Source organism: Ceratotherium simum, chromosome 12, assembly GCF_057802395.1.
Source record: "Ceratotherium simum simum isolate JZ-2026a chromosome 12, ASM5780239v1, whole genome shotgun sequence".
In the NCBI taxonomy this organism is placed as follows: domain Eukaryota; kingdom Metazoa; phylum Chordata; class Mammalia; order Perissodactyla; family Rhinocerotidae; genus Ceratotherium; species Ceratotherium simum.
Genome location: NC_141911.1, coordinates 69,337,159 through 69,363,447, shown reverse-complemented (window position 1 = coordinate 69,363,447; position 26,289 = coordinate 69,337,159). Strand labels below are relative to the sequence as shown.

The 26,289-nt window shown below is 38.4% G+C and overlaps 1 protein-coding gene across 1 annotated transcript in view; it reads left to right on the top strand.

Moving 5' to 3' along the window:
* SEC24B (SEC24 homolog B, COPII component) overlaps positions 1-25,635 on the top strand; it is an 89,430-nt gene extending 63,795 nt beyond the window's left edge. Inside the window, exons 9-25 of the mRNA XM_087437212.1 lie at positions 2,499-2,601; positions 4,732-4,858; positions 5,579-5,688; positions 7,427-7,539; positions 10,901-11,019; positions 11,364-11,419; positions 11,665-11,871; positions 14,145-14,268; positions 14,675-14,833; positions 15,571-15,744; positions 16,624-16,734; positions 18,406-18,581; positions 19,196-19,333; positions 20,289-20,393; positions 21,235-21,327; positions 24,413-24,516; positions 24,761-25,635. Of these exons, the coding sequence (XP_087293338.1) occupies positions 2,499-2,601; positions 4,732-4,858; positions 5,579-5,688; positions 7,427-7,539; positions 10,901-11,019; positions 11,364-11,419; positions 11,665-11,871; positions 14,145-14,268; positions 14,675-14,833; positions 15,571-15,744; positions 16,624-16,734; positions 18,406-18,581; positions 19,196-19,333; positions 20,289-20,393; positions 21,235-21,327; positions 24,413-24,516; positions 24,761-24,875 (2,134 nt within the window). The 3' untranslated portion in view covers positions 24,876-25,635. The remainder of the gene's footprint in view (positions 1-2,498; positions 2,602-4,731; positions 4,859-5,578; positions 5,689-7,426; positions 7,540-10,900; positions 11,020-11,363; positions 11,420-11,664; positions 11,872-14,144; positions 14,269-14,674; positions 14,834-15,570; positions 15,745-16,623; positions 16,735-18,405; positions 18,582-19,195; positions 19,334-20,288; positions 20,394-21,234; positions 21,328-24,412; positions 24,517-24,760) is intronic.
* Positions 25,636-26,289: the final 654 nt, after the last annotated feature.

Sequence of the window (26,289 nt, the reverse complement as noted above, 5' to 3'; positions counted from 1 at the left end):
AGTAAAAGTAATATGATATGAAATCCTTGATTGAAAGTTTTGTCAGTGTGGACTTTTCTATTTTAGTTTGAAATAGAAGTTCTAGGTATAAAGTTCAATTTAGGCCATCTGCTTCTGTCCCCATCTCTGTCTCCATCCAGTCCCATTCCCTGTCACCTAATGCTAGAGACATTTTTTCTATTTGAGTGAAGGGTTTCAGGAGCCCCAATCTAACTATATTTTTTTCTTAAATTTCTTTTTCCTCACTTTTTACCAGTAATAACTTCTGAGGTCTTTTAAATAAGGTCGAATCTTTAAAATTTTATGCCCTTCAGTCTTTTCTTAAAAAGGACACAGACTTCACTTATGTAATCCCAAGAACAGATTTAGATAAATGGTTTATCTCTGAATTTCTTTTCCCACTCAGTATCAACTGTGAAGACCATCACCCCCAGGCTTCTTTATCCGGCCTGAGTCTAGATTTGGACTGCCTTGATTGAGTATGTCCTCACCTCATGCAGAAGTTGAGCTGGCAGCCTGCATCTGCTGGCCTCCAGGCCCTGGTGTGTCGTGGGTGGATGAGCTGTTGCTCACCTCACGGTGCCTCCCAACCCAAAAGCTCTGCTGTTGCCTGCTTTCAGTCCTACTATCTCCTCAGAGTGGGATATTCCTCTGCACCCACATGCTTTTTAGAAGAGGTCTTCCTGCTCCTGGAATCTCTCTGCCTCGTAAAGTGAACGCTGATTCACAGAACGACAGTCTTCTTCCTTGCCTTAGGAGGATTAGTGTTCTTCTTTAGAGCCAATAGTTTTCTTTATTAAGGCAATAGTTTTCTAACTTTTTGGAAAAGCTATAGGCTCCTCTTTTTTCAACCAGAATCTTATACAGATTTCCAATACAAGAAACAGAAAATGGAGCAGCTCCCAGAGTTCCCTTCTGCTACACTCTACCACCAACACCCCCTCACTCCCCCACCCCCGTGCCTAAGGCAGTGTCAGGATCATTTCCATAAAATGCATCAGCACCAATTCTAGGTCAAAAACAGCTGCCCATCCTTCTGAGTGTGAGTGCTGTCAGGTCGGTAAGTATGTGGATATAGCCTTGTATTATGAATGGGTAGACATCCCCCAAGTAGGGGAATGTAGTGTATGTGGGCGTATAGGAGATCCCATAGGTAGGGAATGGTGTATACGTTTCTACTCAGTTATATGTTTTCTGTGAAAATCTCTCTCTCATCAAAATAGCAAAGCAGAGTAATTAGGAGTCCAGGTTTTAGAGTAGACAGACCTGGGTTCTTACTGGGGATCCACTGATAAGTAGCTGTGAGCCTTTTGCAAATTACTTAACCTCTCAAATTCTCAGTATTGTCAACTGTAAAACAGGAATAATAATTGTGCCTCCATATTAAGATAAATCATTCATTCAATAAAATGTACAGAATGCCTTCTAAGTTAAGTGTCAGGCACTGTTTCTAGGTGCTGGGAATGAAGCAGTAAACAGAGTCCCAGTCTCGTGTAACCTGTATCCTGTTAGGGAAGACATGCTATGAACAGTCAGACCAATGAGTGTATGATGTACCGTCAGAGTATTAGTGGGAAGTAGGGAGGGGTCAGGGTGGAGGGTGACTGTTGTTACTTGAGGAGTTAGGACAGGTTTTTCGGAAGGAGTTAACATTTGAGAAGAGATCTGGGTGAAGTGAGAGAGCAAGCCATGTGACCCTGGGAAGAGTGTGACAAGCCACATGAACCACACATGCGGAAGACCTGAAGCAGGAACCAGCCTGGTGTGCTCAGGGAACACCACCAGCCTGGAATCAGCACCTATCCACGTGTCTCTACATACTGTCTTCTTAAAACTTCTTTCCTGGTTTCCAGTACTTGTGCTGCTTACCTCTTTGGTTGCCCCTTTATTGATTGGTGTCTACTGAATTTATACTTACAACTTGATAGGTTATAAGCACTTACTCTATGAGAGGAATAATGCTCGGGTGACAAGTGGGAGAGACAGACAAGGTACACAACCAGCTAAAGAAATCAGACTGATTGTACCATAGAAGCATAAACAGATCTCGGAGCAGAGAGGAAGAAGACACTGCTGCTGACTTGTGACGGGGGGAGGGTGGTTTCAGAAGGAGCAATGACTGGGGTGAGTCTGGTAAGGGTATGAGTTGAGCAGGTGAGAAGTGGGCAGTGAAGCAGGCACAGCATCATTAAAGATGCAGAGGTGCACCTTCCCTCCCTACTGCTCGTGCCCTCCGTGCAGGTCAGAATGGAGAAGTTGTGTTTTCCTGAATGTGTTTTCCACCATGAAAATGTTGAGTCCTTAGTTGAGGTCTTTTGACATGTATTACATATATGCCTGTTTAAAGCAATCAGGACCTTCCTAGTACAGTTATATAACATACCTAAATGATTTTCACGTATGCCCTTAAGTGTTCTTAATTATGTGCAACAACTATGTACCTCAGTCTTATTTTTTTCTGGTAGCTAACATAGTCCGTATGTTTATATTTTTCACAGTTCGTTTCGATGTACTCTGACAAATATTCCACAGACACAGGCTCTACTGAATAAAGCTAAGCTTCCCTTAGGATTGTTGTTACATCCCTTCAGAGACCTAACGGTAAAGTAATGTGTTTTGAAATATTTGTGGGTACTGATGTGTGCTTATGTGTAAGGTATTTAGATTGTATATTTTCTTAGAATCTTTTTCATCTTCTTTGATTTGAAATTAGAAATAATTATCTCTGTCAAATTCAAGTCAAGAAACATTTTCTCAGCACCTGCTTTGTGACAGGCCCTAAACTAAGCACTGGTGAATACAGAGCTGACGAAGCTATTGACTTTGCCCCTAGGAAATTCTGACCTAACAGAGGACAGAGATGGAAAAACAGATAACAGCAGTGCAGGATAATGGATGCATGTAACTAACAGAATTCTGTGAGGTACTCAGGTCGTGAGCACAGTAGGGGACGTGATCCCCTCTGGGACAGGAGCAGAAGTTTTCTACGAGTGATGAGGTCTGAGCTAGATTTTGAAAGATTAGTGGTTTGGGAAGTTGGAAAGGCCATAGAAGATAGATAAACTGTAAGAGTCCTTTATTAAACATAAAGGAAGCAACAGCAATGGTGTCCAGAGAGGGAGGACGAGTGTGTGATTGTTCCCGACTGTGTTAAACAAATATCCTTTGTAATAACAGAGTCCCAGTGGTTCAAGCCTGTTGAATTAAAACATCCCTTGTTTAAGTTTCCACAGTCTGTTTGGTTTAATACGTAGCTTACTGGAGTTTTATGCATACCTCTGGTATTTCAGGTATGCATAAATGCATACTTCTGCAAATGTGTTTATACTAAAATTTCTGAAGTTCAGAAATAAAGTTTAGCAGATCCATTCTATTTACACTTTGTAAGTTGCATCTCTCCCTCACACTCTTTACCTCCGGGGTTTTCTACCCCTCCTTCTGCTCCCGAGTGTCTCTCGTTGTCATTCATCCAACTGTGGCTTGACTACCTGTTGTGCTCGATGCTCAGGGAACGGAGGTCAGCATGCTTCCTCATGGAGCTGACTTTCCTACTAGGATGTGCAGAAAGAGCAAAGTGGATAGAAAACAAAATAATCATGACATGCCATAAGTACCTTGAAGTTATTCATTCAGTCAGTCCCATTTGATCACCTGTAATACTATTACAGCCTTCATCTCTAAACCAACATAGTTAAGTTCCCAAGTACACAGGAGAGAATTTTTGTCTAAATACAGGTTCCATGTATGATACCTCCTGGAAGTATATACACTAAATTGGCAGCGGTGGCTTCCTCTGGGGTGTAGAATTTGGGATAGTTTTTTATTTTCTCATTTTCGGTTAACTGTTTTCCTGATTTTTTCACAAATGATACATAGTTACTTGTGTAATAAAAATTGCATATGTGAAAAAAGTTAAATACAAAGATACAAATGTTTATGTATAGATAGAAAAAAAGCTAGAAGGAAATATACTAAAATGTTATCAGGGGTTAATTCAGAGAGGTAGAATAATATGTGATTTCTTAATCTTTTTTCATATTTTCTAAATTTCTTACATTGAATATAAAGTTGCTTTCCCAAACAGCATAAAGAGATGTATTTTTTTTTTTAAAGATTTTATTTATTTATTTTTTCCCCCAAAGCCCCAGCAGATGGTTGTATGTCATAGCTGCACATCCTTCTAGTTGCTGTATGTGGGACGCGGCCTCAGCATGGCCAGAGAAGCGGTGCGTCGGTGCACGCCCGGGATCCGAACCCGGGCCGCCAGCAGCGGAGCGCGTGCACTTAACCGCTAAGCCACCGGGCCGGCCCGAGATGTATTTTTTAAAGGCACACCGTGTTTGGTTTCAGTGGCCTCGGTCCCCATCTAAGGAGCAGGGCCTCACGGTGCAGCAGGACGGGCGTGTCTGGGGGGGTGTGTTTCTTTCTCGCCGCCGTTGCTGAGTCCAGCTGATGAGCTCTGAGTTAGGTTAATTTCTTGGCCAACCAGGCTTTTCTCATCAGCCAATAGCTTGTATTACATTTGGTTTGACTTTATTTTAGTGTTATCCTATCGTTTGTGACAAAGAGGGAGGAAACTTGATTGAGCTTGTGTTGCTCAGCACGTCACTGAATTTTATCAAAAAGCCTCAATTTCAAAGCACAGTTCTGGTTTCTGTATGTGGAGCAGAGCCATGTGTGTCCACCCCCCAGCTGCCCTTCCTGCTCCAACGTCTGCGTTTTACTTCCCAGCAATTACCGGTGATCACGTCCAACACCATCGTGAGGTGCCGCTCCTGCCGCACGTACATCAACCCCTTCGTGTCCTTCATCGACCAGCGCAGGTGGAAGTGCAACCTGTGCTATCGGGTGAACGACGGTGAGTCTCGGGCTCTCGAGTCTGTGTGTTTCCTGGTATTGTGAACGTTTGACCTTTTTGTCGTTGTCTGGCCTCTCACCTTGCTGGTTTAAAAACCTTCATGCTACATTTAATGGGGACAGTATGGGCCAAGGACACGTAATTTTGGCTGGCCAAGGGCAGAATTGATGAGGAGGACAATGACAGCGAGGGGAAGTAAAAAAATACTCACAGAACAAGCAGTGAGGGCCACACAGGTGGGGTCGTGCAGACCAGTTATGCTTGACCCTGACGGGTTACGGTGGTCTTCTGTTTGTGCCTTTGGTTCATTCAGCTCTGTAGACCTTTGCCAGCACGTGTGGACATGAGTGCATGCATGTCTGTCTGTTGTCCCCTTTAGTCCTTCTTAGGTCCTCTTAGTATAATGCTTTCAGATTTGTGTTTCTGTCTTGATTTTTTTCCCCATGTCCTCTGACATAATAAATAAGACACAAGCCTAAGAAACAAGGTTACTCGTGTCCTGGTTTCCTCACCTGATTTCAGAAAGTAAGTGTTTTTATCCTTCTGATATATTTTTTAAAGAGAGTTTAAGGGATTCGTTTTTACCATTCGGTGTTCACAGAGCTGTTGTAAACCTCATGTAAATATTAATGATACAGGTGTTTATTTCTAGGTCTGTATATGTGTATTTAGTTACAAGTTGTGTTACTAATTTGTACTGGATTCCTCTTTCTTACCTAGTTCCTGAAGAATTTATGTATAACCCCCTGACCCGATCTTATGGAGAGCCTCATAAGCGACCAGAAGTTCAGAATTCAACAGTGGAGTTCATTGCCTCTTCAGATTACATGGTAACTATTCAGTGTTCAAGTTAGTTGTGGGAAACAGTTGTATTGGTCATTTGTAATATGCTGTTAAGTGAATTCTTGTCCACATTTTGAAGATGTCCATAGTATGAATTTTTCAAATTAATGCTGAAAGTTTATACGTAACAAATAGAAAACTCTTTGTGAAGGTTGCTTGATTTCCTAGAAGAATGCGATTCTGTCACTAAGAAACATTAGTAATGTTTTATGATGAGCACTAACATCTACAATTTGTTGCCATTTTGATTCGATTGCTTGCATGGAATGAATATAAATATTCTGTTACCATTTAATATTTAAGACCTTCAAACATAAAAAACTCATGTTTTTGCCAAAAACTACAGTTTTCCGGCTCTTAAAGATGTCACTGGCTGACTGATTCACCCTGTAAAGTTCTCAAGATAAATGGATATTGACTTCACTCTAACTTTTCCCTTTCTAGTTCACCATAAAATTCTACCTGTTCTTTAATTATACCGACTCTAAGATCTCATTCTTCTTTTCTGCTTACAAAAATGAATTCTTAGCCTAAGTTCTGCTCATCATCTTTGTCATATCTAGTCATTTCAAATATATTTTTAATTAATTACATTTCTTCTATGTCCTCATTTCTAATCTGTTGCCTGCAAAAATATAAAGTGTTGCTAGTAGGAAAAGGTTAAAAGGGACAACTAATGTGTATTAAATGCCTTGTGCTTGGCCCATTTCTTTCTTTATTTTTGTAATTTTTATGGTCCTTTGTGTCCATTTTAGCGTCTGCCTACTTAACTGCTGTTTTCCTGTTTCCGTATTGACTGTGCTAACCTTGCTCTTGGTCGGTTTTCCTCTCCACTCCTTGCCTTCTCTACAGCTCACTGTGTCCCAACTCGGTTCTGGCTCCTTAGGAACCTTAATCTAGTTCAAGTGATGAGGCAAGAAGGAATCTGATTTTTGCCATATGACCCATATGATCCTTGGTTGACCTATTTTTTAAAAAAGACTTCATATATCCTTTTATTTTAACTTTCTGTAACAGTAATTTTCAAGCATACTCTCAAGAAGAGAAAATAGTATGATGAGCCATCATTTACCCATCACCAAGCTTCAACAGTTAACGTTTGGCCAAATACATTTCATCTGTCCCCCATCCACCCCAATGGCCGGTCCCCTCACCCAGTCTGGAGTTTATGAAATGCTGATCCCAGCATCCTTTCATTTAACCCATAAATACTTCAGTGTGTGTCTCTAGCAAATAAGGACTTAACATGTTTAGAATACCATCACAAGGACTTTCTTTACATTTAGCACTTAACCTTTGGGATTTGGCCACCACCGGGTGACCCAATAGCTAGTACTAATGGTGATCAGATTTAAAAAGATAAATATTAAAAAAAAATGGTTTTAGGAGTAGGGAAGGGATATAGAGGTTAGTATTAAATAATAAATAATTTTAATTTTTCTTTGAAAGCTATCTCAGCCAACACTCTTACCAGGAAAACATTTAGCCCATCTATTTAACCATTACTCTATAACCGCTGCTTTGTCGTGCTTAATCCACAGCCAACTTTGTAAGAAAAAAAGTTAAAGGAATGTTATTTTCATTAGCACAGAAGATCTTACAAAACATCAATCCTATTTGTATATCTTTTTGTATAACATATTCAGTAAATATTCAATAGTAATAGTGATAGAAAATGAATAAATTGTACCTCTAAATAAGCGACTTTACTTTTGTTCCTTTCAGCTTCGTCCTCCTCAACCTGCAGTTTACTTGTTTGTTTTAGATGTGTCTCATAATGCGGTGGAAGCTGGATATTTGACAATTTTGTGCCAGTCACTGTTAGAAAACCTAGACAAGTAAGAATTTTTTTTTACTCATAGTGTGTGTGTGTATATATAGGTAAATTTTTTTTTTTTTTTGTGAGGAAGATCAGCCCTGAGCTAACATCCATGCTAATCCTCCTCTTTTTGCTGAGGAAGACCGGCCCTGAGCTAACATCTATTGCCAATCCTCCTCCTTTTTTTTTGTTCCCCCCCCAAAGCCCCAGTAGATAGTTGTATGTCATAGTTGCACATCCTTCTAGTTGCTGTATGTGGGACGCGGCCCCAGCATGGCCGGAGAAGCGGTGCGTCGGTGCGCGCCTGGGATCCGAACCCGGGCGGCCAGTAGCAGAGCGTGCGCACTTAACCGCTAAGCCACGGGCCGGCCCTGTGTAAATATTTTAAATGTGAAGTATTTATTAGCAGTTTATGGGGTTGGTTTTTATTAAGGTTGATTTCATTTACCTATCACTAAAGACTGCTTCCTGCCCACCTTAGAATAAGGGTCCTGCTACTTGGATTATTATGATTTATGACTTGGTATCTGAATCATAAAATCCTTTAAAAGGATTCCTAAGTAAGGAATTTAGAGCTCATCTAACTATCTCTCTGACTTAGCAGCTCTGAGCACTGGGGCCCAGAAAACTTGACTTGGCCAGGGTGTCAAGGATCTGGATGAGAGAAATCTAGCTGCAATTTACGCCTGAGCAAGGAGTTTTTCATAAGATAGTTTTAAATGTGCTAATGAGAGAATGAGCTGGATAAAGGGAAATAGGGAATTGATTTTATGCTGAAAATTTCAAGAATCCAGAAACTGAGCCCTTCACTACAGCACATTAGTAATGAGCTGTATTGTGGAAGTGGAAACAGGGTATAGGATAGATTGCTTATACCTGTCTCTGATTCCTGCCTGTGCGTCTACCAGTATTAGTCATGAAGGAGACCCTCAACTAGCTTTAAAAATGAACCTTCCAAATCTCTGGAAAACAAAGTTGTTTGTACCTTTCTCTTTCAACACCCACAAGAGATATGACTTAAGATTGTTAGTAAGAGTGGTTCACTACTGCAGGGGTTCTGACGTGTGTAGAGGGGTGAGGTGGTGATGTGTGAATACTTTGTCACAAATCCTCTTGGTGGTCCCAGAAGGTTCTCTCCTGTCTTCCCTGTGAGTTTCAGTCCTTGTTCTGCTGAGTGCTAGCTCTAGTGCCGTAGTCTGCATGTCGCTGATCTTGGCCTGTGAATAAACTGATAACATTGAGACATTTGAAATAAAAACACCCCCGCATATTAAATGATTTGCTTTTAGTTTCTTTTAGCAGAATTTTTGTATTTTTATCCTTGATTGAAACATTTGCGCTTTCTTTATTCATGAGTGTTTAATTCAGATATAGCTTTAGCAGTGAACAGCAATGGAAGACCCTTTGCAAAGAAACGGTTTTTAAGACTAGAGTTGGCTTGCTAGAAAAGTATGAGGATATAGTCCTAGAAATAGGAGCCAGTCCAACAAAGATGAGTGACTATGTGGGAATTAAATAGACTATGCAAAACCAAAAGGATAACATTGGGAATGGAAAATAGTTTTTTAAATAGATATTTATTTGATTACAGCAGAAAATAAGAAACATTAGGAAAGTAACAAAAAGGTAAAGGTGATAGGAGAGCAACAATGTAGCAATGTGGTTTTGGAAGGGGCTCTGGATATAACTTTGAGAAAGAGGAATTTGATGCTGGGGCAGTTCCAGCTCAACTCTGTATTTTAAGCTAGGGGTAGAGTAGGTAAAAAGTCTCCGTTCTAATGGGTAACAAACACCCTAATACTCAGTGACCTTAGAAATCTCAAAGGAGTGAATACAGTCCTCCCTGGTTATCCACAGGCGATGGTTCCAGGACCCGCCTCGGATACCAGAATCCACGGAGGCTCGGGTCCCTTAGTCCAGCCTCTGTATCCGTGGGTTCCCCAGTCACAGATTCAACCACCTGTAGATTGTATGGGCCGACCGTAGCCTGTGGAACCGTTGTAAATCTTGACCAGTGCTGGTAAACTAAACACCCACATAAAATTTGTTGCATTCTGTTCTCTTAAATGCTTTTTGACCTAGCTTGCAGCCTATATTTAAGTAGCCTGATTGATCATGCATAATAGTAATAATGCTTGCATACTGTTATGGCATCCTGTAATATTCAAAAATATTTTAGGGGCCAGCCCGGCAAGTGGTTAAGTGTGCGCACTCCACTGCGGCGGCCTGGGGTTCACTGGTTCGGATCCCGGGTGCACACCAACGCACTGCTTGGCAAGCCATGCTGTGGCGGCGTCCCATATAAAGTGGAGGAAGATGGGCACAGATGTTAGCCCAGCGCCAGTCTTTCTCAGCAAAAAAAAGAGGAGGATTGGCAGATATTGGCATAGGGCTGATCTCCTCACAAAAAAAAAAATATATATATTCAAAAATATTTTAAAGGCATTGCTAAAACAATAAAGTATGTAACAGCAGTTAAAGTAGTTGGTGGTACTTAGAAATATCCTTTTGTAAGATGAGGCATCTGTCTTATCAATAAGGAAAGCTTGACTTGACCGGCAATAAAATGGTAATTTATTTTTTGCTATGGCATTGACTTTTGAATACTGAGTTCTAGCAGAAAATGTTTAAAAGATTGATGATAGATAAAATGTCTCAATGTTCTTATTTTTTTTTTTTTTTTTAAAGATTTTATTTATTTTTTATTTTTTCCCCCCAAAGCCCCAGCAGATAGTTGTATGTCATAGCTGCACATCCTTCTAGTTGCGGCATGTGGGACTCGGCCTCAGGATGGACGGAGAAGTGGTGCCTCGATGCGCACCCGGGATCCGAACCCGGGCCGCCAGCATTGCAGCGCGCGCACTTAACCACCAAGCCACAGGGCCGGCCCTCAATGTTCTTAAATGCAATTTTTATTTAAAATTTTGCACATTAAAATCTGATTTGCATTACATTCAGTCTTTTCTTAGAAAGTACTCGTTTGTCATTCTGCCCTTAAAATACTTAAACAAAATAAGCTATTTTTTTAATATTGGAACTGAACATAGTGGTAATTTTTCACTTTTAAAGGAGTGTGTTTGAAAGGAAAGTTAGCAAGAAATTTTTGTTCTTTTAATCATGTCATTTTTAGTGTTGGTTTATTTGAATATAGGTCAGTTTTCTAAAGTATGAACCCTAAACATGTCAGGTTTCATCTGAAAATGAAAGGTTTCATCCTTGTTCTTCTCTCATATGTATTGATTTAGACAGGGATAACTTCTCTGTCCTCGAAAAAAAAGCATATGTAATTATTCTTAGACTTAGTTTACTATTTCATTATGTTTTTAAATAAAATAAGTTACTGAGCACTTTGAATTTAAAATTGTCATTTTTATCTTTAGGCTTCCTGGAGATTCACGAACAAGAATAGGATTCATGACCTTTGACAGCACTATTCATTTCTACAATTTACAAGAAGGATTATCACAGCCTCAGATGTTGATTGTGTCTGATATAGACGGTGAGCAATGAATAAAATAGAAGTCTTTCTAACTACAGATTTTGGGATGAAGTCTTCTCTATTTGACAGTACATCTTGTCATAATGCTGTAAGGATACTTTGGTGCACTTTGATATTTGTTTAAAAATAATTACTTCCTGGAAAATACTTGATTTTAAGTTTTTTTACACCTTTGTGTGTGTACTGACACACACACACGTGTATAATGTAGCATATATGTATTTAATAAAACAATATTATAGTGTCCATTACATGTATGGCCTGTTAAAAACTAAGATTTTTTAATTTATTATATTCTTTTGACTTGATTTATCTGTTGATTAAAATATATATTTTCCCTACAGATGTTTTTCTGCCTATACCAGATAGCTTACTTGTGAATCTCTATGAAAGTAAAGAGGTGAGATTGATTTTTTCATGAAGTATTAAAATATTTCTCTTATTTCAACTGTTTACTAAAATGTCTAACATCTGTTTACCTGGTATATTAACAGTGCTGTAGACAATGTAGGTGGCCTACCTATTGGCTCCTCGGTTTACAGTCCCCAAAATGTAGTGACACACACCGTACTCTGGAATGTTTTGAAGAAGAGTATTATTGCCTTGCTTTCTCAGTAATTCAACTTGTCATTTTTGTTTTCCCAGCTTATAAAAGACTTACTGAATGCATTACCAACTATGTTCACCAATACAAGAGAGACACACAGTGCCCTTGGTCCTGCGCTTCAGGCTGCCTTTAAATTAATGTCTCCAACAGGCGGCCGCGTGTCTGTGTTTCAGACACAGTTACCTTCCTTGGGCGCAGGACTTCTGCAGTCCAGAGAAGATCCCAATCAGAGATCAAGCACAAAGGTAATTGTATCTGGTTTCTCTGTCATACTCAAGATGGTGTTTTCCACCTCGATAGACTGTGTGATTATTGGTTTGTTGTTCTACTTTTCTGCTTCATTAATAGTAAAAAACTGGTAAGAGTTTAACTCGAATTATCGTCTTGTTTTTGTGTTGCAGTGTGTTCTTTTTATTACCTTGTTTGCAAGTCATAGAAATTTAGAAATCATTTACTGAAACCCTTTCATTTCACAGATGGGGAAACATTATACTATGTTGCCGAAGGTTGAATAACTATCAATAGGGAAGACGTGACTGACTTTCTGACTCCAGTGCTCTTTTCTGTTACACAAATGATAATACTTACTAAATCTGAGATGTCGTGGTTGAACATGCTCGGACCAGTAAACTTGTTAAATATAAAGATAAAGAAGTCATTGTGGGGGCCGGCCTGGTGGTGCAGCGGTTAAGTGTGTGCACTCTGCTTCAGCGGTGCGGGGCTTGCAGGTTCAGATCCCAGGCACGCACGGACGCACCGCTTGTCAAGCCATGCTGTGGCAGCGTCCCGTATAAAGTAGAGGAAGATGGGCACAGATGTTAGTCCAGGGCCGGTCTTCCTCAGCAAAAAGAGGAGGATTGGCATCGGATGTTAGCTCAGGGCTGATCTTCCTCACAAAAAAAAAAGTCATTGTGCCACACTTGGACAGTGGAAACAGATACAAATCATCAATAATCTCACTATCAATAGAATAACATTATTGAGTTATGCAAACACAATTAAGCATAATTGGACATCATACATCTCATATATACTATCTTTCTTAACTTTTTTCATTGGAAAGTATATTCTCATTTTCTGAGATCCCTAAAAATTCTCTTTAAAAAATATTTTTTAGTAACTGGGAAAGTACTCGATTTAATTAATTGCCCCTTAGTTGTTGAATAGCTAAATTGTCTCTAGTATTTCCACTATTAAAAAAAAGAATATGAGGCTGAATATTACTTGGATTTTACACGAAGATTTGGTCAGAATATTTTAATCCCTCATTTCAAATAGTAAATTAACTAGAACAGTCGTTTTATTCTGTACATAAATTTTGTCTGACCTCAACTTTTATGTGAGAAAATGCCATCACAACTAGTTATGAGTATGAATTAAACAGTTTTAATAGTGTCATAACTCTTTAGTCACGTATTCAGTTTTTCCCTAGGATAAATTCCTAGAAGTGAAATTATTGGGTAAAAGAGTATACACTTTATTTAAACTACTCATGTATTTTGCTTATTGGGGTTTTTTATCAACCTGTACTCTTAAGGACTTTCATCTTCTAGTCACCATGTTGCTTTTTTTCATCACCAGTTTGCTTGAGAAAAATAGCACCATATTTTACTATTTGTATAAATTGTATTTTTAAATTGCATTTGAGAAAGAAGCTAATTTCAAAGTAAATTGGGGCAAGTATATTTTTTAAATTCATCAACAAGCACAGCTAGCATCGGTTCATTGATCCATGGCAGCCTGTGACAGAATACTGAGGTGTTTTGAACATAGGAAGGTGTGTGTTTACTGAATTCTTTGATAGAGTGTTGGGAGTTTTTTATCATTTACCTTTCAGAAATATTCTCTATGTGCCTGGGACTCAAAAGCTTAAATATCTGTTCTGTTTTACATATTCCTTCATATCTGTGTAAACTCTAATGTAATAATCATACACTACAATTAAGAAGATTGAAACATTTTGTTATGCAGTGAGTGTTGTAATTAAGAACTTGGAGCCTGGCTCCTGTATTTTTAACTCTTTCTCCAGTGCCACCTTCTCAGCTCTAGTGTCCTCATACCAATGGGAAACCTTCCTTAATCTATTGCTCTCTCACGTTGTTAGGTAACAGTATATAATAATGGTTAGCAACTCTCTCTGGAGTCAGACTTCTTGAGTTTATATTGCAGCATCCACCACTCAATAACTATGTAATCAGTCATGTTACTGAATCCTTTTTTTTGCCTCAGTTTCCTCATCTGTAAAATGTAGATAATCCTATGGGATATATGTTATTACCAGGGTTAAATAATTTAGTTTATATAAAACATCTCAAGCAGTGCTGGCATGTAAGTGCTTGATAAATGTTAGCAGTTATTATTATTCTTACAGGAAATCTGTGCCAGCTGCCTCAACATTTAAAAAAACTCCTTAGTTTGATAGGGGGACAGAGGCTATGCTCTTCCTTATTACAAGAGACCTAAAAAGATGTGCAAAATTCAAGCTTTCTAGCTCTTACTTGGTGACCTGTTGACTTAGGTTGTACAGCATCTTGGCCCTGCAACTGATTTTTATAAGAAACTCGCTTTAGATTGCTCAGGGCAGCAGACTGCGGTGGATCTGTTCCTTCTCAGTTCACAGTATTCTGACCTTGCTTCGCTAGGTAAGGAGATATCACTGTGTTTATCTGTTTACATACACATTTTTAGCATATAATTAAATCTAAACTCTTTACTAAGAGTGCTCAGTAGTTTGGGGAGAAAGGCATGTGAATTAGATATCTATGAAAATTACGAGTCAACTTTAAAGCACCATACAAATATAAAGTGCTTTTACAGTTTTGATTTTAAAATACAATTTCCTTACCATTCTGCTCAACAATAAACCTTATCGTTTGTTATATTTTACAAATGTTTGTGTTTTCTCAGATCTGTATATTATCCTTACTTGACAGCTTAGATTTCCTCATTGTGACTTAGGGTTCTTCATAATATAGAACGTGTACTACTGTTGGACAAGTGGAATACTATCGTTTCTGTAGCTAATCCTTTTTATGTCTCTCTCTGAAGCGTGTATGTCCAAGTATTCTGCAGGGTGCGTCTATTATTATCCATCTTTCCACTATACTCACAATCCTTCACAAGCAGAAAAGTTACAAAAAGACCTAAAGCGATATCTCACAAGAAAAATTGGATTTGAAGCTGTTATGAGAATAAGGTGCACTAAAGGTATGAAATTAGAAAAATTATGCTTTATGTTACATACTTTTGTCGAAATTAACTACCTGTGACTACCTATGGTTGTTCATTGTAAAGGACTTTCAGCTTGATCCAGTTAGCTGTACCCTGTTTTAAATATATAGTTATTGAATAATCATTGCCCAATTTTTATAAGTAATTTGAATAAATGGGCAAAAACGATGTTTTGCTTTATTAGGAAGAACCTAAAGGAAAGCCATATTGGAGGTGGTTTTAGAAGGGGAGATAGAAGAATAGGGACGATCCTAAATGAAAATTGTCAAATTAATAATCTTTGCCTTCATAATCATTCAGATAGTCTTCAATGTACAATACCTCGGTTGAATGTTTGCTGGAGGGATTCTGATCCCTTATTTTAATTCTTAAATGAGTTGTATGGTAACCCTCATTTGTTTAATTTTGTATGTTAGGTCTTCTTCTGACTTCAAATCACATATGAGAAAATATTATAAGATTGGTTATCAATATAATTTAAATACATAGTCTCCCTTTTACATAACCCACATTGGTTTTTTGGAATTGCTATTTTAGAACGTCTACTGACACTCCAATCCTACTCCCCAGCTATCCTTTTGATTCAAAATCAGAGACATTTTTTACTTTAAAAAATAGCTTTGCTTGAGGGAAAAATACTACTTTACCTTGTCTTTTAGAGCAGAGGAGGTCTGTCCTACTTCCTCTGCTATAACTAGTTCTCTCCTCCCTAGGTCTTTCGATGCACACTTTTCACGGGAACTTCTTCGTCCGTTCCACTGACTTGCTGTCGCTCGCCAACATCAATCCTGACGCAGGGTTTGCAGTGCAGCTGTCGATTGAGGAGAGTCTGACAGACACGTCCCTGGTGTGCTTTCAGACGGCCCTGCTGTACACGTCCAGCAAAGGTATGCCAACAGGAGTGCGGTGGACCTGGGGCAGCAGTAACCCCCCTCGCACAGGCTGGGAGAGTAGGGAGAAGAGTGAACATACGGTAGGCAGTAATGGAATTGGCGTTAGTTAATCAAATATGTGTTCCCTTTTTTTTTTTTCTTTTACTCGTTTTTGAATCCTTAATTAATATCTTTTTGTGTGTGTGTGTGTGTGAGGAAGATCAGCCCTGAGCTAACATCCAATGCCAATCCTCCTCTTTTTGCTGAGGAAGACTGGCCCTGGGCTAACATCATGCCCATCTTCCTCTACTTTATATGGGACGCCGCCATAGCGTGGCTTGACAAGCGGTACGTCGGTGCCCACCCGGGATCCAAACCTGCAAACCCCGGGGTGCTGAAGTGGAGCGCATGCACTTAACCTGCTAGGCCACCAGGCCAGCCTTAATTAATATGTTTTTTTCACTTGTGGAAGACCTGTATTCCCAGAATCATATGTGTCTGGTAAACAACTCATGCTGAATGCAGCGATGTCATCCTTAGCATTCTTTCTTGCACCATAAAATCAAGAATTCTGCATAGCGCTTAGGGCCTACATTTGTTATTTGACAGTCTGAGTTTTCTGACGTGAATGAGTGATGGTCAAATAAAAACCAGAACCTAATGTTCAACTATATACAAAATATAGTGTATGTTCATAGTCTATCTTCAGATTTGGAGAGTGTGTAATTTTCTTTAAAACATGTTAATTGTAAAGCTTTGTTTTTACATTTCAAAATCCTGTTGGTGATTTAATCCAGTCAAAACAATGACTTAAGTAATATTTTGACCTGTTTGCTTTCTTTCTTTCTTGGTCTAACGTGTTCTACAGTGACCTTTATCAGTCCTTTCGTTTAGGTGAGCGGAGAATAAGAGTGCATACACTTTGTCTGCCGGTGGTCAGCTCATTACCAGATGTGTATGCAGGAGTGGATGTACAAGCTGCCATCTGCCTCCTGGCAAACATGGGTGAGTAAAAAAGTGAAGGAACAGGTGAAATGTATTTTTCTATCCTAAAAACTGAACCCTGGGCATTTTTTTCACCCTAGAAATCCCTTCTTTAAAAAGTATGTTGTACATTTTCATTTATGCAGTGTGTATTGGACAGTTCTTATATTTCTTATTAATTCTTTAGTTTAAAAATCTTTTGGCGCCAGCCCAGTGGCATAGTGGTTAAGTTCACATGCTCCGCTTTGGTGGCCCAGGGTTCACAGGTTCAGATCCGGGTCGTGGACCTACACATCACTCATCAAGCCATGCTGTGGCGGCATCCCACATACAAAATAGAGGAGGATTGGCACAGCCGTTAGCTCAGGGCCAATCTTCCTCACCAAAAAAAATTAAAAATCTTTTGGGGGATTCGTAATCACTAAAAACTGGTAACATCCCAAGTGTCCTGCAGCTGGTCAGTGTATGAACAGCTATGGTTTGTTCAATGGAATGTACAATGGAATATAGCTCAGCCGTTAAAAGGAGTGAACTGTTGATATGTGAGCAGACATGGATTAAAGGCATTATGCTAAGTGAAAGGAGCTAGACTCATAAGCCTGCATACATATGACTCCATTTATATGACGTCCTGGAAAAGGAACGATTACAGGGGTGAAGACTAGGTCAGTGGTTATCAGGGTTGGGGGCAGGGGGAGGATTTTAGCACAAAGGGGCAGCACAAGGGGATATTTTTGGGGTGATGAGACAGTTGTGTATCTTGATTGTAGTAGTGATTACATGAGTATGCATTTAACATAAAACCACCATAGAATTATAATCAAAAAAGTAAATTTTACTGTATATAAGTTTAAAAAAATCCTTTGGGGAAGTAATTTAGCACTGAGTGTTTTGTTTTTAATGAATTTACCTATATGATGAATTTAGGCATGAAATGAACCTTGTTATTTCCCATGTAGTCCTGGAGGAAAACTGTCATTATTCCTCATTTTGGGAAAAATTATAATAGCATTTACTAAAGGATCTCAATTTTTTAATTAACGTTTTACATCTATATTTCAAATTAATTATACCATAACTGATTTCTTCAATATAATTTTATTTTTAATACTTTGACTTACATATAGGTTCTCTCTATTTTAATAAAATATATTCTTGGAGGGAAATAAGTTTCACACTGATATCCGGCTCTTCAGAGATGAGAACCTGTGTTGAGTTTGCCATCTTTTTTTGTTGACCTGGGAGTGCTTTGATGAAGAAGATTTTAGAGGATCACGGGGGACAACTCAGATTGTAGAACTTACATTGTTCATACAGAAAAATATGATACTTTATACATGTGACTTTTGCTTGAGTAATGGAACCACCTCCAGAGCTTTCTCAGAAGTGGATGGATGATATAGGTTCTCCAGTATCACTAGTGGTTAAGTGTTTTTAGACTTAAAGAGATTAAAACGAAAAGGTCCAAAACAATCTAGATTTGTTCTGATTGTTAGGCTTATTCACATTTAGTTCAGAAAAATTGTGTAATGAGCAGATAACTTTTAAAATGACGGAGTAGATGAAATATATTTTTCTATCCTAAAAATGGAATTTTTGTTGGTTTCTTAAATAATGTATGTAAATTTTCTCTCTTATTGCATTCATTGGAATCTAATGGTTAAATACCTTTTCATTTTGGTTGCTGCCTAGCTGTGGATCGATCAGTTTCATCAAGTCTGTCAGATGCAAGAGATGCCTTAGTGAACGCTGTGGTGGATTCGCTATCCGCGTACGGCTCCGCAGTCTCCAGTTTACAGCACTCTGCGTTGATAGCACCCAGCTCCCTCAAGTTGTTTCCGCTCTATGTTTTGGCCCTTCTCAAACAGGTAGCTGTCTATACACTGTTACATTTAATAAAGTCTTAAAATTCTCAATACATAGGTGAAGAAATGAAATCTCAGTTTTCTGGGAGTTTTAAAATGTTTACCTAGATGATTATGCAGCTTAGCATTGAAAGAGTTTTGAAAAACAGGAAAAGATAGTGGAAAATGAAGGTGCGCAAACCCCTGATGACTGTTGTGAAGCCCTGTGCTCTCCCTCGTTACTGTGTGGGGGCAGCTTGAACAGTGGTGTGCTTACAGCACACTCGACTGTGTGCTTCTGGAAGGAGACCCTAAGGAGAGGAGCCGCTCTTCACTGAATGCCTCTCCAAGTCTCGGGCGTCATAATAGGTGTTATATACACATCATCTTGTTTAATCCTTACAGCAGACCAGAGAGGTCAGCATTGTTTCCCTGTTTTCTTTATGGTGACAGGATAGCTTTGAGACGCTCAGTAACTTGCTCACATGCCTACCTATTAAATGTCAGAGCTGAGAATTGAATCCAGCTCTCTGATTTGAAGACCTTGCTTTTTCCATGATTGATGGTATATATCCGTTTTACTATTTGTCCACTATATTTATGTTTCCCTTTACAAATGTATATCTTCTTCTCTGTAGAAAGCATTTAGAACTGGTACAAGCACACGCCTGGATGATCGCGTGTATGCCATGTGTCAGATAAAGTGTCAGCCACTGGTTCATCTAATGAAAATGATCCATCCCAACTTATACAGGATAGACAGACTGACGGATGAGGTAGGATTTCTTTTAAATTTAAATATATTTGACTGTCTTGATTCTACAGCCAAGGTGGTAATGTGTTATTAACAGTTTTTCCCAACCCCTGTGGTAGTAATACATTAACTAAGGACACTAGCCGTGGATTTGATTGACCATAGGAGCATCTGATACTATCTATGGTTATGGAGTTTTCAAAAGTAGTTTCATATAGGAAATAATTCACCTTGTGGGTTTGGTTATAATATTTATTACAAAGCTGAGTAGTAGAGTGGACATTTCCATTTATATTTTGTAGATGTTGACTGTTTCTGGTATGATCAGAGGGCAATTTTCATTACATTGTAAACCAAATCTAGTATCCGATAGTATTTTTTAGTATGCAAATATATAGTGTCTTTTTTCTTCCTTGTGTTAAAACTACCCTGTGGAATCTTCTCTGTATTATGTTACTAGAGAATGTAAAAAAGTAACTTGCTTTACAGCAGATTTAATAGTCGTGCTTTTTTTTTTTTTTATTTTTCCCCCAAAGCCCCAGTAGGTAGTTGTATGTCATAGCTGCACATCCTTCTAGTTGCTGTATGTGGGACTCGGCCTCAGCATGGCTGGAGAAGTGGTGCGTCAGTGTGCGCCTGGGATCCGAACCCAGGCCGCCAGCAGCGGAGCGCGCGCACTTAACCACTAAGCCACGGGGCCAGCCCTAATAGTCGTGCTTTTAATATATCCTCATCCCAAAAGGGAAGGAAATGGACAAATCGTTTTACGTATTCATGTTTTTATCTTTTTAATTTGAATGTATTTGAGTGTCTTGATTCTGCAGCCAAGATGATAATGAATTAGGAATAATTTTTTGCATCCTACAAAATTCTCAAGTGTCATTTTTCAGTATTCCATAAAGAGCTAGTGGCCATTAGCTTCCAGATGGGGTTGATAGTAATGTAAGCTCATTCACATGCCATATTTTTCTTTTTAGGGTGCAATACATGTTAATGACAGGGTTGTACCTCAGCCACCTCTTCAGAAGTTGTCAGCAGAGAAGCTGACAAGAGAAGGTGCTTTCCTTATGGACTGTGGCTCTGTAAGTACCCTCTACTGACCAAGATTAACACTGTTCCAGCTGGCAAAAGGAGAAGCACTTTCAGGGTCCAGCTCTGTTATCACAGATCAGGCAGTAAAAGGTGGATTAGGAGCTGAGAGGCAGTGAATTGGTGACTGACACAAGAGGTCAATTGATTTTAGACTTTTCTAGTTAAACATCTTTTTATTTTCATAGATTAGTGAATTTTATTATCATGGATTATTTACTTTCGTGGATTATGTGTACTCAATAAAGAGAAATAAAGAGATAAATTCCTGTCATCAAGGATTTTACTGTCTAGAACCATAAAATTCAAAGGAACCTCAAGAGTTTATCTAGTTCAGCTTATATCCATTGTCAGAAATGCCATTGATGATTAGGAGTTCAGGAGGAGTCACTGGGCAGGGTGGTGGTGAAGGGTGTCAGAATGGTCAAAATGGCTTCCTAAATGACACCTTACGAGCAGGGAAGGATTCGGATATCCCCCAGAGCGGGATGGGGGAGCCCACAGTTAAAATACAGAGACAGTAATTGAAACAGTGGATGGGAAATACAATGAGTCAGTTATCCTGGTTAAAGTGTGACATTCCTACTGGGAAAAAAGGAAGAAGGTAAAAAATATTTTATGGGAAGCCTTGAAATGTAAGCAAAGAAGATATGAACCACTGTCGATTCCCAGATGGAATTCCAAATGAACCAGTTATGCGTTTCCTTTGACTTTTTTGTTTTTTCCTACTTTGATATAGTAATCTTGACCTCTTTTATGCTGGACGATTTTGAGAAAATTGGCTATAAAGTGTTTCTGATTAGGGCATTTTAATATTTTGCTTTTTGTTTTTAGGTTTTTTACATTTGGGTTGGAAAAAGCTGTGACAATAACTTCATCGAAGATGTGCTTGGGTATCCTAATTTCGCATCAATACCACAGAAAATGGTCAGTGGATTTCATACAGCTTTAACTTTCTGTGTGCTTGTTTGTTTTAAATTTTTTTATTGAGATAAAATTCACGGAAGATTCATCATTTTAACCATTTTAAAGTATACAGTTCTTTAGTTTTTAGTATATTCACAATGTTGTACAGCCATCACCAGTATCTAATTTCAGATACTGTCATCCCAGAAAGAAACCTGTCTCTTTCAGTTCTCCCCTCTGGCTTTCCCCTTACATCCACTAGTCTCCTCTCTCTCTCTGTGGATTTGCCTGTGCTGAACATTTCATATACATGGACTCACACAATATATGGCCTTTTGTGTTTGGCTTCTGTCAATTCTCACAGTATTTTCAAGGTTCATCCATGTTGTACATGTATCACTACTTAATAATAGTCCATTGAATGGATATACCACATTTTATTTATCCAGTCGTCTGTTCACGGACATTTGGGTTGTTTCCACTTTGGAGCTATTGTGAATAGTGCTGCCGTGAACAATTTGTATACAAGTCTTTGTGTGGACATAGGTTTTCAGTTCTCCTGGGTGTAGACCTAAGAATGGAATTGCTGCTTAATATGGTAACTCTATGTTTAACTTTTTGAGGAACTGCCCAACTGTTTTCCAACACCTTTAACTTCTGATTTAAATTACTTTACTGAAAATAAACATAAATTTTTCAGTAAGTCTTTACTGTATATGTGTTAACCAATACCAAAGAAATAGTGTTCTAAGAGCAGTTCTGTATATTTAGTTAATGGAAAAGGCCTGCCCTACTCTTGGATATTGTAACTCTATCTTTTCTTTTGAAATTAATATAAATTTAGTTGATGTAATCCTTATCACATTCTGCTGCTGTTGTTTGATTGATTTTTATGATTTTTTTTTTTAATTTGACACCCAGAGTTCATTTTTAAGACTCAACAAATGAGGATAATAAGGAAAAGTTTGAGAAGAGAGAATAATGTCAGCAAAGGGGAAAAGCATATTAAAAATAAATCAAATACTAAACTTCTAAATGAAATAATAAACTTCAGGGGCCAGCCCAGTCGTGTAGTGGTTAAGTTTGTGTGCTCCTCTTCAGTGGCCCAGGGTTCACGGGTTCAGATCCTGGGTGCAGACCTATGCACTGCTTGTCAAGCCATGCTGTGGCAGGCATCCCACATATAAAGTAGAGGAAGATGGGCACAGATGTTAGTCCAGGGCCAATCTTCCTCAGCAAAAAGAGGAGGATGGGCAACAGATGTTAGCTCAGGGCTAATCTTCCTCACCAAAAAAAATAATAATAAACTTCATTTTAAAGCTGTAGTTATTTAAGCACTATGATACAGGCACAATAAACATCAATGGAAGAGAATAGAATTCAGAAGTGGATCTAATTCGTGAAAAATAGAATGTGGTAAAGATTGTATTTCAAATCACTCTGAAAAAAATGGAATATTAAAAAAATAATCATATTAAAATGGATAAGGCCTTTATAAGTCAGTGATGGAAAAGATTAATAAGATTAATTTATATGAGAGCATATAAATAGACATTTCTGTCTGGTAAAATAAATAAATAAAGCCAAAAGACCGACAACAAAATCAGAAGATTATCTGTAACTCATATGATGGAAAAGGGGTTAATTTTCTAGTATATAAAGTTCTCTAACAAGTCTTTAAGAAAAAGACACCCCTGTCCCCTCAAAAAAAACGGAAAAGAAAACTGGGTAAAGAATTCAATAGCACTTCATAGGGAGGAAATAGAGTGGCCACATGAAATGATGTTCAGCCTCATGATTAAGAAAAATAACAGCATAGTGTTTCTTTCATTTTCCAGATTGGCAAGCTTCTAGAATTTGATAATAGGCGGTAATGCAGAGGGTGTAGGTCAACAGGCCCGTCAGATACTGTTGATTGAGGGGTACCTTTATACAGAGTTGTGGAGGGCCATTGGACAGTATCTGTTAAAACTAAAATCACATAGTCTTGACACAGTCAGTTATTCTATTTCAAAGAACATTCCCTATAGATCTACTCATAGAGGTATGTAGATGTTCACACATGCGTGTCACATTAAATAATATTGATGCATTTATTAGAAAGGATACAGTCTGAAGAGCGAAGAGTAAACATAATATCCATTTGTATTTTCAAAAATGTGTTAGTAGGGGCCGGCCTTGTGGCATAGCGGTTAAGTGCAAGCACTCCACTGCTGGCGGCCCGGGTTCGGATCCCGGGCGCGCACCGATGCATGGCTTGTCAGGCCGTGCTGTGGCAGCATCCCACGTAAAGTGGAGGAAGATGGGCACAGGTGTTAGCCCAGGGCCAGTTTTCCTCAGCAAAAAGAGGAGGATTGGCATGGATGTTAGCTCAGGGCTGAGCTCCCTCACAAAAATAAATAAATAAAAATAAGAAAAATTAAAAAATTAAAAAATAATGTGTGTATATAATAATAGTAGCTATATATACTTAGATATCTGAAAAAATTCATATCAAAATAAAAATGTTTTTTGTTCTTTTACTTTTTGTTGACATAAATTACAAATATAGTTAACCCAAAATTTTCTATTTAAATTTTTTACTTACTATATATTTTGAATTATTATTTAGTTGGCTTTGGAAAAAATATATATATATATAAAGAATAGACTTTTTAGGTCTTTTAAAAATAGTCTTGCATATAGTTTTTAAATGTTTTTGCACATCCACACTGTTCTTTAAAATACCTTGCCCTTAAATTGTAAGGACTAAAGAAAACAAAATTCTCTGAACACGGCTATCGTTAGAATAGGGCTTAATGTATAATTGTTAAGTGACTTTGGAACTTAGTGATAATGCCCTTCATTTGAGTATTTCCTCTGGAAGAAACATAAAAATGCAACAAAAAACGAGTGACAGACTAATCATTGTGTGTGCTTTATTGACTTATCCAGAAAAATATAAACAGATTTGCCAGCAATTTAAATTTCCATTGTTTGGTTACTACCGTTGGGGGCTGGGAACAGCGCTGGCAGTTGGTGCTGGTAGTGGGAATCCTGATTTAGTACTAATACTCCTGAAGTCAGGAGGAAGGAAATGATTTCCTAATTATGTTTCTCTTACCAGACACATCTTCCAGAGCTAAATACACTTTCGTCAGAAAGAGCCAGATCCTTTATAACATGGCTTAGAGACAACAGACCATTAAGCCCAATTCTTCACGTGGTGAAGTAAGTTCTTCTGTAACTTGATTGTGGAATTGTCATATCCTGTGCAATTGGTGTGAAATTGCTTGTCTTCAAAGCAAAATTTTAAATAATATTATCACAATATATTCTAGTGGTAGAATGCTACTTGATTAATATTCCCTGTTCCATTTTCCTGCAGTCCCCATGGATTAGTAATTTTCTGAATTTATAATTATTCTTTTTAATAATAGGCATTTTTAGATAAATACCTTTTTCTCTCTTTCAGAGACGAGAGTCCTGCCAAAACGGAATTTTTTCAGCATTTGATTGAAGACCGGACAGAAGCCGCCTTCTCTTACTATGAATTTTTGCTTCACGTTCAGCGGCAGATTTGTAAGTGAAGTGGAATAAAGTTGAATAAGAAGATCCACAGCCTGGTTGAAGCATAACCTGTCAGAGAGGCGCGGGGGGAGAGGGACAGGAGGTGCCTGTTACAGCACACAGTGCGGCACAGCACCCCTGAGTGCTGACGAAAGGTTGGGAGGAAGGACCGAGACAGATTCCCTGCAGCCTCATTGATGGGGTGGGTTGCTCTCTCACCAGGTCTGTTTTGAGTCAGTTTCTACACATTTCCAGTAGTGCAGCAGTATAGCGCTCTGTTCATTGCAAGACGGCAAGTTTAGGTAGCCACGTGGGATGATCTGTCATAATGTAAAATTAGATCAGTTCTTTTTTCTGATAAATTAATATAACATTTCTGGACTTGAACTCTGACAAGAGATGCCAAAAGGCAGTGGTACCCATGTTATTTATATGAATTACTTTTTAACAAGGAATGATTCGTATTCATTAAATGAATTCAATATTTTCCCTGTAAAAACAATAGAGTTTCAGTACGTGAACTATAGAAAATATACATAATGTACATAAATGTTACATTTGTAAAGAAAATGTAGAAATGTAACTACAGAATGTGAGTTGGGTGAACTGCTGCATTGTTGGGAGACAGTTCTTTTTGTCGCAGTTAGAGGATGAGGTTGACTAATGCGTGTCATGAATTGAGTCCACAAAAGGAACACAAAACTCTTTGTAATTCTGTTAAATCTTTTATGTGGATTTATTTATGATCAGCCTACTAATTAAAAATATTTTGCTTGACAATATGGTTTGGTGTTTTTTTTGTGCGGGGGGAGTTGGTGGTTAGTGTTTTTTGTTTTTTTTTTTTACATACAGGATATATTTAATTTACCACTTGGGAAAATGCAATAATCTTGTGTTTCAATCAGTCATATATGTGAATCAATAAGTTTTCATTAGTTTGTGGACTTTACTAAGTACTTATTCTGTTTGTATTCTAAAAACGAATGCTGTTGGGGCCAGCCCAGTGGTGTAGTGGTTAAGTGCACACACTCTGCTGCAGTGGTCCAGGGTTCGGATCCTGAGTGCGCACCGACCCACCGCTTGTCAAGCCACGCTGTGGCAACGTCCCATATAAAGTGGAGGAAGACGGGCATAGATGTTAGCCCAGGGCCAGTCTTCCTCAGCAAAAAGAGGAGGATTGGCAACAGATGTTAGCTCAGGGCTAATCTTCCTCACACACACACACAGACAAAAAAAACAAATGCTGCTTTCAAAATACATACATTTATTGACTGAGTATAATCTTAATTTGTCTTTCTCAGGCATTTTTTCTGCACATTCATAGCAAGAAAATTTTCATAACATATGTGACTGTCCTATTTAATTGACTTTGATTACCATCGTGAATTTTGAGAGAGATTTTATTCTGATGAGAACACTCATTTACTAATAGCT